The sequence below is a fragment of the Perna viridis genome, chromosome 12 (genome assembly GCF_037379345.1).
Source record: "Perna viridis isolate PV_CMFRI_1.1 ecotype Kerala chromosome 12, ASM3737934v1, whole genome shotgun sequence".
Taxonomy (NCBI): Eukaryota; Metazoa; Mollusca; class Bivalvia; order Mytilida; family Mytilidae; genus Perna; species Perna viridis.
Genome location: NC_142456.1, coordinates 5477600 through 5494289, shown reverse-complemented (window position 1 = coordinate 5494289; position 16690 = coordinate 5477600). Strand labels below are relative to the sequence as shown.

At 33.5% G+C, this 16690-nt stretch overlaps 1 protein-coding gene across 3 annotated transcripts in view; it reads right to left on the bottom strand.

The window, feature by feature from the left end:
- Positions 1–4497: 4497 nt before the first annotated feature.
- Positions 4498–16690, bottom strand: part of LOC148600963 (uncharacterized) — a 62191-nt gene continuing 49998 nt past the window's right edge. For all 3 annotated transcript variants that reach the window (XM_088554715.1, XM_088554717.1, XM_088554718.1), the window contains 7 exons: positions 11870–12078; positions 10290–10443; positions 9639–9771; positions 8219–8319; positions 6425–6529; positions 5411–6040; positions 4498–4760 (listed from right to left, as the gene is read on the bottom strand). In XM_088554715.1, coding sequence (XP_088410841.1) covers positions 4707–4760; positions 5411–6040; positions 6425–6529; positions 8219–8319; positions 9639–9771; positions 10290–10443; positions 11870–12078 — 1386 coding nt within the window. In that variant the 3' untranslated portion in view covers positions 4498–4706. The remainder of the gene's footprint in view (positions 4761–5410; positions 6041–6424; positions 6530–8218; positions 8320–9638; positions 9772–10289; positions 10444–11869; positions 12079–16690) is intronic.

Sequence of the window (16690 nt, the reverse complement as noted above, 5' to 3'; positions counted from 1 at the left end):
TATATTTGGAAGATGATTTGGAATTATTTCTTACAAAGTATGAGGAATCTCTACCAAAAACTATATATCAGTATCTAGGTGTAACATCTTTTTGGAAAAACAATGATATAAAATGTTTTTAAGTTGGGATTTCAACTGAGTATGGGGAATAGAAGTATACAGTGTTGAAAAATCATGGGTTTTAATGCTTTCATATTCCGATAATAGTCTTAAACTGATTGTCTTCAAAAGATCTTTCGAATTTTGTGGTAGGACTGCAGACCCTCATTGACAGCTATGAGTATAGAAGTTAAAAGTTTTGAAAGAGCTTTGGTGGTACATTTTGCAGATCCAGCTTTGTAACGTTGTTTGTATGGATTCTTGTGGAGTTGAGGAATCCAGTACATAGACGGTAAATCAAAATCATCGTCCTTGGTAGAGAGACCAAAAAAGGATAGCACAGATTTATAGTTTTCCACAATATCTTCTTTGGAGAGTGTGGAAGCAGTATAAGTCTTATCACTGCTATTATTTTCTACGTCTATCTCTGAAAATAAACATTGGATGTAAAACGTTTTGCAGACAAAAACAATGTTGTTTTGGGCTTGCATATGAGGCGTGGGGGAAGAAATGAATATAAAAAAATTTATTATATAATTTCAGATACATGTAGACTTTTCAAAATGAAGCATTAGAAACAGTCGACAACAACAGGCCTTTCTATCGGTCTAACGGAAATAGGTTTGTCAACTCCGAACAATATATACCTTTGCTGGCTGTACATGTATATGTACCTGTGTTAAAGTAGTAAATTTAAAACCGGTCGAAGGAAGTTGGAATCCCCCTTTTCCGTCCAAAATTCCTTAAGGACGACTATCAATATTTGTATAATAAAGAGCAGACCCATTCATATAGAAGTTTAGACTCAATATTTTTTTATTATACAATGCAGATCAAACAAATCCGTTATTTAGCAGCATGCGATTATAATGCATTATTTAAAAATTTTCCTTTAGGTGGGATTTTGGATCCCTTCTCTGGATCCGGAACTGATGACAGTGGAGTCCTGGTTTAGGTAGGTATTCGGTTTACCATTTACCAGTCCATATCAAATTCAGATACTGCCTAAAGTAGAGGTGATTCATAGTGTAGAAAACCCAAAGAACAAACGATGCTTTTTCGGTCTACAGATGATATAATTTTACGCAACAATAGTCCTTTCTGCATTAGGTCTGTATTTTTTATTTAGAAAACCATACATTCACCTCACACAAAAATCAACCAAAGCAAATCAAATCAAGAACAATAACTCTTCCAAAATACCAATTTTGTGCACAATCTATATATTTGCAAACTTAGACTGGTTATGTGGTCTGTAAGTGTCTTTGAACTAGAAATAAACGTGAATTCGGTTTTCGACATATATGAATCACCTCCTTTCTTATTTTATAAAGACTCTACTTAAATAGATGTACAGGGAGTTTTCACGAGTTTTCACATGATTTAGACAGGTTACACAGTAAATGTAAACCTCAACAGTTCATACGACAAAAACAACACAACGTAAATTAATGATAAATAAAACTAGAGGCTCTAAAGAGCCTGAATCGCTCACCTTGCTTGATTTTTTTTTTATAAAAGCGGCTATGTGTTTTCTTACATAAAAATCATAACACTAATATCTAAGGTACAATCATAACAAGTTTCATAAAATTCACTTCAGTAATAGAATTGGAAATAACAACAACAAAAATGTAAAAAGGGCAATATAACGCCAATATCGGTTCAAAAATTTTCACGGAAATTGATGCATTGGTAGATTTTTTTGGAAGCATTTGCAAGAAACTAATGTTTGACCCCTATGTTCTATTTTTACTAACGGTAAACATGTTTTACAGGGATAAATAACGCAACGATCAGTTTGTGCCGAAGATACCCTGAGAAACAATCACGTTATGTTCGCTTCCAATCGGTCAAGTTGTTTCAGAGGAGAAGATTTTTGAAAACATTAAAAATATAAAGAGTACGAAAAATTAAGGGCAATGGGTCTTGAATCGGTCAATGGATATTCACAAAAATGTGTAAACCAATAGAGAATTATCTTTTGTAAAAGGCTTTAGTTCAAATTTTTACGTTCATGTCAGGTAGAGTTATCTTTCTTTGACCACATAAGAGATGTTTGTTGTTCTTACTTGTATGGTATTACATTTTACCTAACGTATGTGCTCTAGTACTCCGTGTATCTTACAAGATACAAAATTTGGAAATTAAACATAGCCATTGACAAGAAGGCGAGGGACAATAAAGCTATAAAAATATTACTGAGGTCTTTTGGTGTTCAAAAGAGACCTCTAGACAATCCGGTTCATCTTTACATTTTACAAAAACTCGGGAGAGGCACCTATATGACTTGAGTGCAAACCTGTATGCCTGAAGACAAGGGGTGTTGACACTGATAAATACAATTACTTGAATCATTGGAATACTGTGAAAAATATATTTTTGTGGGAAATTGTGCTACACTTCGGAAGTAAACGTATTTCTAAAATTCCTTGAAAACGTTTCATCGCCTGTATACCAAAGATAGATCTAACGTACATGTATGAAGAAAGTGGCACTATATTCATTAAAAGATCAAAAATGTTTCTATTTAAATTTTAAAATGTAAAATCAGTGTCGCATATGAGCAATGCATCCATCCTCTTCCTTTCTCTACATTCAAACTTTTGTTTTCATTGTGATGTGCTTTGTTTCTTATTCTGTATCGTCTTTGTCACCCGCTGCTACGCGGACGGGAACAGAGAAATACCAGTATCCGTGCGTTCGTCATACTTTCTGGACGCAACTTAAAATTCCCGGAAACCGCTCAACATATTTTGCCCAAATTTTGTAGGATTGATAGTCACAGTTCGTAGTTGGTCATATTGCATCGCCATTGTGATTCTACAGGAGTTTCTATATTTTGTTTAATTTGTACTTGCTACACTATAGAAACACTTTGATTGATTGATTGATTGATTTTCTTTATTTCCTCCAATAGATGGAGATATGAAAAAAAAAAACAAAAAAAAGCTCATGTTACAAATTCTGACATGTAGATGATGCCAAATTGTTGGTATGTAGCATATATTGACACATAGCATTAGCTGACCGTGACATATATGTCGAAATCAAGTTCAGTAATGCCACCAAGTTATGTTTAAAAATGTTATCATGGTGCTCCCGTCCATCCTCAACTCATCTGGAACTACTGAATAATGGATTTTTTGTTAAAATTTTGTAGGATCGTTAGCCACAATACGTAGTTGTTCGTTTGATTCGACAAATTGTACGGGAGTTTTGGGACTTGGATTCTTCTCCTGTGTTGAATTTTATAGTGAACCACCATTATGATTTGACAAATTTTATTCGAGTCCTGGGTTTGTTTTCATGTATTATTATATACCATATCGCGCTGACTTTTTTATTGGATAGGCTATTTGATAATTTTATTTAATTTGAAATTTAAACGGACTCTTTAATGTGGTGTATCAGGAAAACCATTTGACAATGTTTTCTGTTTACAAAATGTATATGGTTTTGATTATTATTTTATATATTATATTGGGGATACATTTCCTAATTGTAAAGCGATTCCAGTTATTGTATTTCAATTGGGGATTCAAACATTTGCAACGACGGGGTAATTTTGCAACGCATAGCAATCTTGTTCAAAATCGATGCATCACGACTATAAAGCAGTACCAATTTTAACTTTAAAAACGTGAACATTTTAATGTGAACAACTCAGATTCAATAAAATCTAGAAACATAACAAGGCGCTTTGGTTCGGTACGCATCATATACAGCCATATGTGAACGTGTGCTATCATGCCCCAAACATTCATGCTAAAGCTAGCCATTCAACTGTACATACAGCCATAAATCCAACATTTTTTCTGGAATTTTTCCAACCTCGCCATGCAACCGATTATATATACTACAATGTTTCTTGTTTTTTTTTACATTCAGCGTAACGATTTGAGCGATGTGTATTGTTCAAGCATTTTTCTCTGTGTTTTTTTTATTATGCATGTTTTAGTCATTTGTGTATAGTTCTCTGGAATTTCCTATCATTATAATATTTCCTTATGAATTACTAGCTATTGCAGAAAACAAGACTTCCCTGGGGGATAAAAGCCAGTTAAGTATAGGAAATTTATAGTCTGTAGTTTTGTTTATTTCTAAGAAAAACCTTTAATCACAACATTCATTAGCAACTGCTAACTAGTATAGTTTATGTCATTGCTGTAAACAGATATAACAGCTCAACATGTTGTCCAATTTTAATAACATAATATATGCTTAGAGTTGAGAATTTGTAATTTTACTCAAAAAAATATTTGTTTTGTTATGAAATATTTTATTATCCTTCAAAGTTCAATTGCCAGAACGTATGTAATATTGGACAAATTCTCAAAACAGGGGTAGTAAATACATATTTATAATAATGAAATGGATTAGGAAGAAACAAATACACATGATATAATTGTTTAATATGTGAATAACATATGTATGAATAACAATGAATAAAACACATTTGTACCTCGTAATGCTATGAATATTACACATTGAATATACTGCACAAATTTCAAACGTAGAGTGAGTTTAACAAACGCAGCATAAATGCCATTATTGCAGCACCAGTGTATATTAAGTCTAGTTGTCTCCCTTTGTCCACACTTAAGTTACGTCGGAGGAGCTCTAGCATTCAAAACTTGTCTCGTTAGTTCTTCGAAGGCCTATGAATTATAAAATGAAGAAAAAATATTGAAGAAGCAAATCTGAATAAAACTACTATTTACTCGAACACTAGTTAGATAAATAAACCAAAGCTTTAAATAAATAGCTGATCAAAAATTGATTATTTAGCTACAATTACGGTAATTAGAGAATTGTTTAAATAAATAATAAAAAACTCATTGTACACTCTCTAAACGAGAGGAATGTTACTCGTGCAGTTCACCACGATATAGAAAGAGGAATAACACACTAGCTTCGGGGCGTGGTTGGTAACTTAAAAAAATTGTGATTAGACCACACACATTTTATGTGGAGGATTGCAACAGATGGGCGGATCCAGTCATTTATACCCCATTTTTTCATTCTCAAAAAAGTTTTTGTGCCCAACTCAAAACCTCTTTTATACGCCTCTGTGCCGTACTTGTATTGCTATTTTAAAAGGAATTATGCATTTCTGAAAATGGACCCGTTGAAATTTCTCCAACATTCAGTAAATATTTTTAACCAGCTGGTTTAGAACGTCAACAGGTAACAGTTTCAGTTAATACCCTTCTTATATTATACAAGTAAATGATATTTAAATCCACGACCTGCACATATCTATGAATTTCTAAATTCTAATTTTTTTAATATAAAAATATTTACTTACATCAATTTCTGCCATGACAGTTGGGTCAATTTCTTTTCTCGGTGACAAGGATGTCCCACTGTCAAAAACATCATCAGATGACGTACTAACTCGGGATTTTGTCAGATCAATTACACTACTCGTTGATTTATTTGAATCACGGAGGTCAGAAGGATCAGAATCTTCTTCTTCGTCATCCCGACTTAAGTCCAAATTTAAAGCACCATTTGAACCCCCGTTCAGTGTCACCAAACCGTTTAGTTTCGGCACTTCCATTTGCTTTTTAGTCTTGCCCTTTATTGAGCGTTTTGTCTTTTGAGCTAATTTTTGAACACTGTTTTTGAAATTTAAACTATTTCCTCTGCTTGTTTCTTCCTCTCGCTTTCCATCATCATAACTAACATGGTACGAACCATTTGAAATTAACACATTTTCTTCAGAATGCACTAAATGTAATGGTTTCTTGTTTTGATTTAAATCAAGCGTTTCTTTACGACTTATATCTTTGTCGATAGTGTGTAGCTTTTCAGTCAATTCACGAAGCTGTTCTTGGAAATATTCAGTTTTACTTTCATCCACCTTTTTCTTTTTCCCGAAAGGAAATTTTCGACTTGGCGTTTGGGACTGAATTTGTTTTTGTATTGTATCCATCTACAATAAAATATCGACGTCATAAAAAACAACGCTATATTCCTGATATTTTGTTCTTTTCTCAGTTAAAGATTTTCTACAGAATCTGTCGAATCTGACAAAAATGCACACATAATAAAATGAATAATCTATATAAGGTTCCCCCATCTTTTCCGCGTTTTTTTTCTAATTAATCCACCTTCACATACATTTGGTTTTGCAATCATCGGTCAAATCATATATATTTTTTTGTCACTATGAAAATAGCGAAAAACTCTAAATTTTCATTTGCCCGTTTTGTGCTAAGATAATTTTAATGTATTATACTGACAAAGGCAAATATACAGGCCAGTACAAAAAGGTTTTGCCCTTAAGTGCCTTAAAAACGATAATCGAAATTCTGACCTTGATTTGTGTGGACATTCGTCTCTGTCTTAATCGTACGACATCTGAGATCAGCTGGTCATCTTGTATATAATCACCAGAATCTGTGCTATTCTGTTGCTGCTTCTGAAGATGAAATATTTAACTTATTGAATTTCTGTGATGTTTCAAGTTTTTGTGTTACAATTTAAATATGTGCCATTAAGAGTGTTCGTAGTTCACGTCAGATTTTCGGACTCTGGTTTTATCTATTTCATAGCATTTTAATGTTTTGCCCAGTGACCCCCACTTTTTTTTTCATAATTTCATTAAACACATCTTAAAATTGTTTTGGGGAAGTTTTTATGAGATCCTTGTTATTTCTTCAGTGTTTTGATCGATAAAACCTACTACTAGTAATACAAAACCTAAGAAAAATCCAGAGAAAGGCCTTGACAGCTACAATTTCAGAAGCTTATATCACGGAAACGAGCACACTTGCCCGTCTATGTTTTCCTTCTTATATTGTTCTAGCATGAAAGATCTTAAAAGATTACACCTTTTTACAGTAAAAGGTGCAGACAATTATAAAAGCGGTGGTTGCGCTGTTTTGCCAAACTTTTCAAGCACAATATTTTCCAATAAGGATGGGGGTTTAACACCGACATTCCTGCATTTGTCATAGAGATATGGTTGATTCAATGTACATGTATGTAGTGTATGATTCGAATGCGGAATTCCCCATTTGGAAATGGGTTAATTGTAAAATATATCGTGGAAGTATTCGATAGTGAATTGGAATGACTGTTGTCTAGAAATTGGATGTATACATATTTTAAGAGCAGTATTTATGAGATTTCTCATTCTTTACGTATAAACGAACATGCCATTACATTTATCCTACATGACATGACGTTGTTACGCCAGAAAATGGAATGAAAACAGACAACCAAACTTGTAAAGATTGCAGGACTGCATGACGTGATTAAGTATCCGCGGCATATCTTGCATTCTGCAATCCTATCTGCCAGACAGCATTATGTAAACCCGCAATGTTTTATTTACTAAAAACGTTTGAAGCCAATTGCATAGGACATTTTGTAGTTATTATAAAACATGTAAAAATAGTAATAACCGTCTCGGCTTGCATTTCACAAACAAGGTTCTGAATTCACAGAATTAACATTACTGAACATAATTTAAAGCTTAAAGTTTTTAACAATGGATACACTTGTATATAATCCTAAATATTGAAATCATATCATTTATTTTACATGCATGACGAATTTTCGTAATAGAGCAGAACGGAAAGTAAAACGCTTATTAAGAAGCAGACCTTATAAATATCAGACAAGAAGCCATTCCTGCATGGCAACAACCCGCACGATGCACTTAAAGAGTTATTTCTTATTTAGAAATGGTTAGACACCACATACCGATTCGGTTGATGCAACTTCTAGATAAAAAATATGCCTATACCGAATAGACATTTGTTCTTGATTTGGTTTGATTATGTTGATTTTAGTGGGAGACTGGTATGGCTTTCTTAAAAATACAGATCTGAATACAGAAAGGACAATCGTTAGGTAAAATATAGCATATGTGGACCAAAATAGCATCATTTATTGGGTGTGTTTTTCAACAAAATGAATCACCATTACCACAGGCAGTGCCTGAACTTTGTATTGACTGGTTCTTAAATCGTTCGATAAAAATCACGAAAAACATGCAAAACTATTGGCATAAAAAAAATAACATGTGTATGCTTGTTTTGAAATGATTCACGCGAATGACGTTGATATGACATCGTCGGCGTTGCTAACTAATCCTACAAACCTTTTGTCGGGCAGCCTGTTTAAGCTGCAGTTCCCGTTTCTGTCGTAACATTTCCTCTAAGAGCTTCTGCTTCACGGTCTGGCATTTTTCGTGATAATTATCTGTTGAAAATATCGATGTAAAATAAATAACATGCCCCATCTGGACAAATCTTAATTCAGCTGCCAAAATTAGGGTAAATATTATAAATACTACAATGCGATAAGAAAAGGATGCGTTTCAACAACTATTATAAGTGCACGAGCCGTCAGGTGCGTATACAAGCCATTGTTTCTCTGTTCCATTTTCAAGATTCATATGCAAGCAAGAAAAATTACACGTAATTAAAACACAAGGTAATGCGTGATTTCTTACTATTTTAAATATCTATTAAAAATGCTTGTCTAACGCTACGGCAAAATACCATCTAACGTGCAACTCTTCATGCTGTATGCCAAATAGTGATTTGTTTTTGTTCTAGTAGCACGTTCTTGGCAAATGCATAAAGTTCATTTGCATAAAATGAGAAGTATGATATCAGGAGAACAATACAGAATCAACAAGTTAAACAGGATGACAATAAAAAGAACAACAATCATATTCAAAAGCAAAACATAGAACAAATGAAACAAAAAAAATAAAGATAGACGAAGCAGTCAAATTTGTTCCTTTTACTTATAATTTTCTACATTTCATTTAGGAAATAACACATGGCACACAATTTTAATTTTCGATACAGTTTTTTCGTACGCCACTAAGTTAACAGTGTTTGGCCAATTGGGAAACAGAATTGCGATCAGGTGACTTGCGTTTCCATGAAAGAACGTCTTTAAGGTCAAAGGGTAAAGAACGAAGCTTTCACGACTGAGTCAGAAATAACCCACCCCAAGTTTATTAGATGCTATAATGGAAGACAGCCAAGGATACAAGACAAAATTCAGCAATGGTGACAGGATATGGCTGTCAAGTATGTATTTAGAACTGTATATCAACAACTGTAACGGTTTGACTACTTATTTTACCCACTTCGCTCAGTGACAATTTTGTATTGTATCTGTTTGTATTGCAATACATCGAAGACAATTAACCGTAATTGAAGCCGGAGGTTAACCACACTATAAAACCTGGCTTAACCCACAAATTCAATCAGAAATGTCTGTACTAAGTTTTTCCGGTTTTTGCCATAATATTGCCTTTCTTCTTCGGACTATTCCATTTGAATTTTCCTTTGGACTATTCCATTTGACTTTCCTGTTGACTATTCCATTTGACTTTTCCCTTTGACTATTCCATTTGACTTTTCCTTTTGACTATTCCATTTGACCTAGTATTTCCCTGTCAATTTTGCTAATATAACTGTGTTATGTGCATTAATATAGTTAAAATTAAAATCAGTCCGTACATGCTGAAAGCGAGGCAATGCGGTAAAAAATATACCTACCTGCCAAAGCATCATGACCATTTTCGGCAGGACTGTGCTCGCTAGGAGGCTGTCCCGTTGCTTCCTGAAGATTCTCTACCCATGATTCCATGTCCTCTCTACTATCTGCCGACAGGTAAATAGATGCTATATCCTGGATGTACAAAACGGAAATTTAACACTTAGTACTTCAACCCAAATAAAATCGTCTAGGAAGATATCTGGTACATTGTAAGTACATCTAAAGGAGATCTTGAGAATCTACATGTAAGTAACGCTGCTTTGATCGGGAGAAATATTTCTTTAAAATGATCTTTGATTAAAGTGGACCGGGGTATTAAAGGAAGTAAAGCATTTCTTTTTAATTGCATGTATAACAAAATACTATGAAAATATTCATATTAATTCGAGAGCTTACTTAAATATAGAGGACAATAAACCACTGAACGATTGCAGGTTTCAATGATATATTTTGAATTGTCATATAATCATTAGAATTACATGTAATAATGGAGATGTGTGTATTTACATATTTAATACAATTACTTATCTTTTGAGTCATATGAGGTGGATTTTTTTTGTCGACGTTAAGTTTCATTTTCAGCTTTAAGATGTAACAAGAATAATGAAAAAAAATCAACGACTTGAAAGATATACAAACTTTTAACTTACATCATGCGCGAGTTTGATGGCGAATCTTTTCCCTCTGAAGTGGTCTATAAGACTGGAAACTTTATAACCACGAAGATCCTGAATGTCAACGGTCACACTATCATTTTCCGTCAGAAACGAGAATAAAGTACCGTCTTTTAAAGCATACCAGTACCTGAAGAAAATTTTAAGAACTTGAACCTCATGCCGGCTATATATACATTAGTTATCACAGTTTGTTTGCTTCAACAAAAACCTAGTATCTGGTTTTAACAATTGCACTTTCTTCTAATTATAAAAAGGACTCGATATCTCCTATATTATAAGTGCCAATTATTTGTCATCTCCATTTTTTTCATTGATAGGTGACACATTTCAAGGTAAGCATGCTATCATCATCGTCTTCGATCAAAATTTGAGATTTACGTTTCTGTCACAGCATGAAAAGTCGACATGCATTTACAAGGTATCGAATTTTAATGAGAAATTTGAGAAACACAGACGTGATATTTTGAGTGTACGGTTTGAGAGACAGAAAGCAATTTTATGAACATACATACTTTGTGATCAGGATCTCACAACATTTTCTTATGTTATTTAGGAAAAAAGTGTGTTAATACACTCTAAGTGAAAAACTAGACATACATACTCTGAACGAGTAAAATTATACGGGTTTATAAGCTGGCTAAATTAAGGACAAAATTCTGACGAAATGTATTTGCAGTGGCAGATCCATGCAGAGATTTACAAGAGAGGCCCTTGTTTTCATTACAGGTTAATTTCAGTTAATGGAGATATTTTAGTCCTTAGTAAATAAAATAAAACCGGGGCAGGTGAAATCGGTGCAAATTTCATACACCTCGAGTCCCTTTTGATCGTCTCACTTACGATTTGGCGAGAAACCCCAAATTTAACAGGTACATGTATATGCTGCGACGAATCATTTGTTGTATACAAGTAACAGACAAAATTTCGACATTCTTCAAATTATTCATTATCTATTAATACGTGTATATCAGCTTAAGAAACAAAATAATGACATCGAGTACAAAATATGGACGCTTTGTCAAGTTTAATGTAAAATTGTTGTTCTGAGCAGTTCTGGGAACATAAACATAGCCTTAAATTGGCGTCCACGCAAAAACCAGGCAATGGGTGGCGTATGATAAATTTTATTTTCAAAACAAAAACAAATAGATCACCTATTTCATATCACAAATGCATCCTTTCTCAAAGTAGAATGTTGGTTTTTGTTTAGCTACAACGGTTAAAGAGAACTAAATTACGCAGAAAGCACTGAAGTACATTAAAAAAGGGTGATAACTCTTTCATTTTGTGCAAAATTTTGTTACTTTCTTAGGGAATTTTAGAATCATTTTCTTAGCCTGGGTACCATTGATTTAAAAAAAATTGTACTATTGGACATACATATGATATCAACTTTACATTGGAACAAAAAAAAGTGGGATAAAATTTGCCATGTACCATCCATATCATAGGAACTGCCTGGTTTCTTAGTGGACAATCTCTTAAACATTAATCGCACAGTGTAATTGGTTCAAATTGCAAACAAGTCATTTTATTATATTACGACGACATACCTGATCCATTCCCCATTGGCAAGCCTTCGCTCTAAACCTCCACACAGCGTACATTCACCTAAACTGCTAGTAGAAATTTTCCGAACTGTCATTGCTTTGTGTCTTTTCCGAGACGATCCTGGAGAATCTGGGCATTCATTTTCCGTCATATCACTGCGAGCTTTAATGTGAAATGAATGCGCCCTTCTCACCTCTCTTCCAGTAGCACCCTGCAGAGAAAGTTTAAATGCTTGATGGCAACTACTACTTGTGGCTAGTCATATAATCCAGTATAGTATGCTACAACTTCAGCTGAACTTCAGATATTGACAAAAAAAAACCAAAAAAAACCAAAAAACCCAAATCATCATTGTAGCAGTTAACTACATACACTGTTAATTTCAATTAACTGATCGCTTACCACAGAGTCAAGTGTTTTTGTAATGAAACCGCATTGATCATTACAATAAAGCCCGTACTTTCTCAAAATCTCAATTTAAGAAGAAAAAACTACACAATCAACACAGTTAATAAATTTAAAGCTCAGATATAAATGCCAAAAGTTATTGCGTGCGAGTAAAATCACGTGTGAATTCTGTACCTCTAAAAAAACATAGAATGCAGTAAACAAGTCCTTAATAGCTATTCCAAACACTGAACGACGCAAACAAAAACAAATATAAAGATTAACTACATGTATGTTGATACATCAAATAACATACATGTAGCTAAGCTGTTCTACTTAAACGTGTACATGCCTTGAGAGGATCATACAGGCAGTTGTCCTTGGTCAATTGAAAATATGTGAAATGTCCGTAGTTAACACATGTATATTTATTATCGTTTTCTTTGTATATTAAAAACCTTGGGTGATATAAGCTGATGCATTTTTAAACTGTTTTGATTGTGGCTCAAGTATTTATGTCCGACGTGACGAGATTGTCGTAACATAATTGAGAACAATGCACAAACCGGAAACCTGCAGAAAGATATTGAACTAAATAGTCCTGTTATTTTCCCTTTTTCAAATCATTACAGATAGTCATTATTTTAGTTCAGCAGATTATTTCAATTGATAAAAGGTTTTATGATATTGGTAAGAGCTATTCATACATGTACCAGTTCATAATTTCTATAGTTCTCAAGCAGAAAAAACTTTACTTATAACACGAGACAATGGAGCGGATTTCTATTTTCTGTACTCAAAACCACTTCTACATGTATGTGTCACGGACATTTGCCATAATTAGGATGATCCTATATCTAAAATTACCATTTGGAAACATTTCAAACAGATATGTGTCATATGAAATAAATGATGTGATGGTTTTTTTTTTGGTGATCCTTTCAATAAATGAAAAAAAAACAGGCTAATTCAATACAATATCGACATTTAACTTCTTGCCTTTGAACTACGAAACAAATTACATCTTATCTCATAATTTATTCAGACATTTCATAGCTTAAGATATCAGAAACGTCAGCGTTAAAATCGGATCTAGTCAACTATAAACTCTTTTAAGAGCCATTTGTATATTTATTACAGGTTGTGACCTACTGAAGGATAATATAGATCGTTGTATATAGTCTTCAATAAATCCGAAACATCAGCAATAACATGGAAGTACTGTCATATTTATGTTCATTTGTGAACTATTTGAAGAAACATGAAAACATTGACGAACATAGACATCAGCATTCAGAGCTCAATATATTTAAACCATCAACATTAAAATCTTATTAAAGTCAACTAAATGCTCTTTTACGAGTTACACCAAGATAAAATGCATTTTGAATAGTTATAAAGAGCAACTGCAATGGATTTAATCTTTCTTCAGGTGAAACGAGTAAAATCATTTCAGACCAAGATCGACAAAATCACGTGTCTACATACAGCGCATATCTTAGGGAAATATGAAGGCTATAAAGTACCGGTACGTCGTTAATCACACCCTATAGACGAGGCAACTTAGGAGCTGTTCTGTAACCCTGAATACATGCATGTTCTTACTTAAAACTAGGCTTTCTACAAATATTTACTCTGGTTAGGTCTTTTTGGACCTCTCACACACATGCACAAATGTACATATTAAGCGTTCGGTTTGCATTAAATACACTTTCGTAGCATACAATGACGTCGCTAGGAGCATATTAATGCAGATTTAGAATATACAATATGTGGATTGCCTTGAGCGTTACAAATAATATAATGAAGTTGCAATGAATCTTGTGAACGCTGAATGTAACGAAATCACCATGGGTTCTGTTAATGGATTTTGTACCTTTAACACCTGTAAGTACATGGCATGCCGGCCTCATTAGCCAAGTCATATTTAATAGTAGTGTATGCCATATAAATCTAATATATTTATTAAACTGAAGTGACATGGAACGAGTTAATTCTAGGTTAACTTTAATCTTTATAGCATAATAAATTTAAAGTGACCTTTAAATTGCAATAAAATATCCATCGGTCCTGCTAACAAGGACATTAACCGTTACATTCCCGTTTAGCGGGAAATAAAATTTATTCTTCTTCAAGTTTCCTTTTGAAACGTGACTTTAGATAGACTGTAAGAGAACGACGTTTTAGTATTATTTTTTGTTTTAGGAGAGAAGATAATTTTATTTTTTGGAGACCAGAATTCCAGGATTTTCAATCGGTCATACATGTTACTGGCGTCATGCTTTTGCGCCAATTTTTGAAGTATTGACTATTTCATTTGCGCCAAATACTAAATATTCCACATGCGCTATTTTTCATGTAACCGTTAGGTAAATGTAGATATATAAAGTTTCAAGCAAATAGTTTTAATGATTTGTACTCATTCAAAACTATAATCCACGGATGCAGAACCAGGGACTATAAAATACTAGTAAAAAAATCCCTGACCTATAAAGTTATTACTGGTATATGTATATATAGGGCTTTTATGATGATTTTAAGAGGACAACATTTGTTTTATGCTGTGAAAGAAATTCTAGTGTTTTATCCATTTTTACATCAAATAAAATATCCTGCTAAAATCCAACCTCCACATCCCCGCAAGGCACGGGCAATGGTAACAGATAATTCTAACGAACAGAAGAGGTACAGTAAATGATATAAAAAGTAATACTAAGTATATAATTATTATGTCAAATTCGCCCGTAATTGGCGCAATGAAAATAGTTTATTCTAGCGCAAATGATGTATGATTGTGGCGCAAATGAAATACTAATTGGCGCCAAAGCAATGCGTCGGTCATGACATATAAAAACGTATACGGCGATCAATCTACAACTTTAAATCACCTGGGGCGGATTAAGGTGAGGCAAGGCTGGAGTGTGCCTTCTCTAAAACGGACATGACATACTTGTTCGAAGCAGTAAAACGCGGGAAAAGCCAAGCTTACTAAGTAAAGAAGTTAGCTAAACGGTATTAACACTCGTATTTTCATTTCGTAAGGTAAATAATCAGTTGTCTGTTATTTCTAATCCTAGATCTGCCATCATTTATTGTGATTAATACAGAAGTATTTTTAGTTTATACTAGCTCCAATCTATATCTATACATGTACTTCCATTTCATGGGGGATACAGTGGCATTAGATCATGAGGTCGTACACCACTCTGGTTTCAAAGCTTATCTCGGAACTCGATTTTTACACGAGGGAATTTCGGTCTTTACCACTTACAAAATATTGCATCGGGATCTTGATTTGACGAAGAAGGCAGCAAAATTCACGACTTTACTGCTGAAATGTAATTGGACTTAAGTATACAATCTGAAAACTATGTATAGCTAAGATCCTATTTTAACATGTTTCTTAAGTTTATCGTCATCTAGAATTGAGAATAGTTCATTTAACTGACTTTTAGATACAGAGCACTATTTGTTAGGTTGCCGGAAGATCAAGAATTAAAAATAATCTTGCACAGCTTCGTATTAATTGATCTAATATACAATTTTTTTCCAAAGTCATTATAAATCCATCTCTGATAGACTGAAGAATAGAAGTAAGGTTGATCTAAAAAGAAATAATACAATTTAGCAGTAATTTTCATATCACCTGAAGTTAGAATATTTCTGTGAAATAACTATAATTGATGAACTATTTTATCTCACGCACCTGACCTTATCGAACTAGAATAATTTAAACACATTCTCTTATCAAATAGTAAATGTTGTTCAGCTGAGGAAATGTGCTAGCTATTTCGCTGTTATGAATCTGACAGTGCCGGAGTAGATGAGGCTTGGTAACCGAAAATGTCTTCAATCATCATGAATCAAAATGAAGCCTTAGGAAAGCTGCACCGTCTATTTTTGTAAGACTTGATGTTTCCATTCTATTTTCGTATCATTTCTGCCTAAATGATTTTTATGTATTTATGAATACATACAGCGTTTATATAATTTGAAATAATTCGCCAACGAAGCCAAAGTTTCATCTCGATATTGTAGGTAATAATAATCTTAGTGGGGTCGCCATTCTTGCGAATTTCTTCAGAATTCATCAAAATAGTCGTAAAAGATCTATCAACTTATGCACTTTAGTAAACGGGATGTCAAGGAAAACAACTCTTCCAATAGTATTTAAAGCATTGATAGTGTTAATACTTATATATCTGTATGTCTGTTCCAATAAAAAGCAAACGCTCGAAAATGTTTGGTGATGGGGGATTAATTAAATGGTGTAATATTCAAAACAAACATAGCATAACACTCAAAATTAGTTTATATAAATACATAGATTTTTACAGACTGTACTTATATGCTGCAAATCCGATGCTAAACGTCACACATGTAACGCTACAAGCAGTAGCAGGTTCAGGCGAGTTCAGGCGCGGATTCAAGGATTT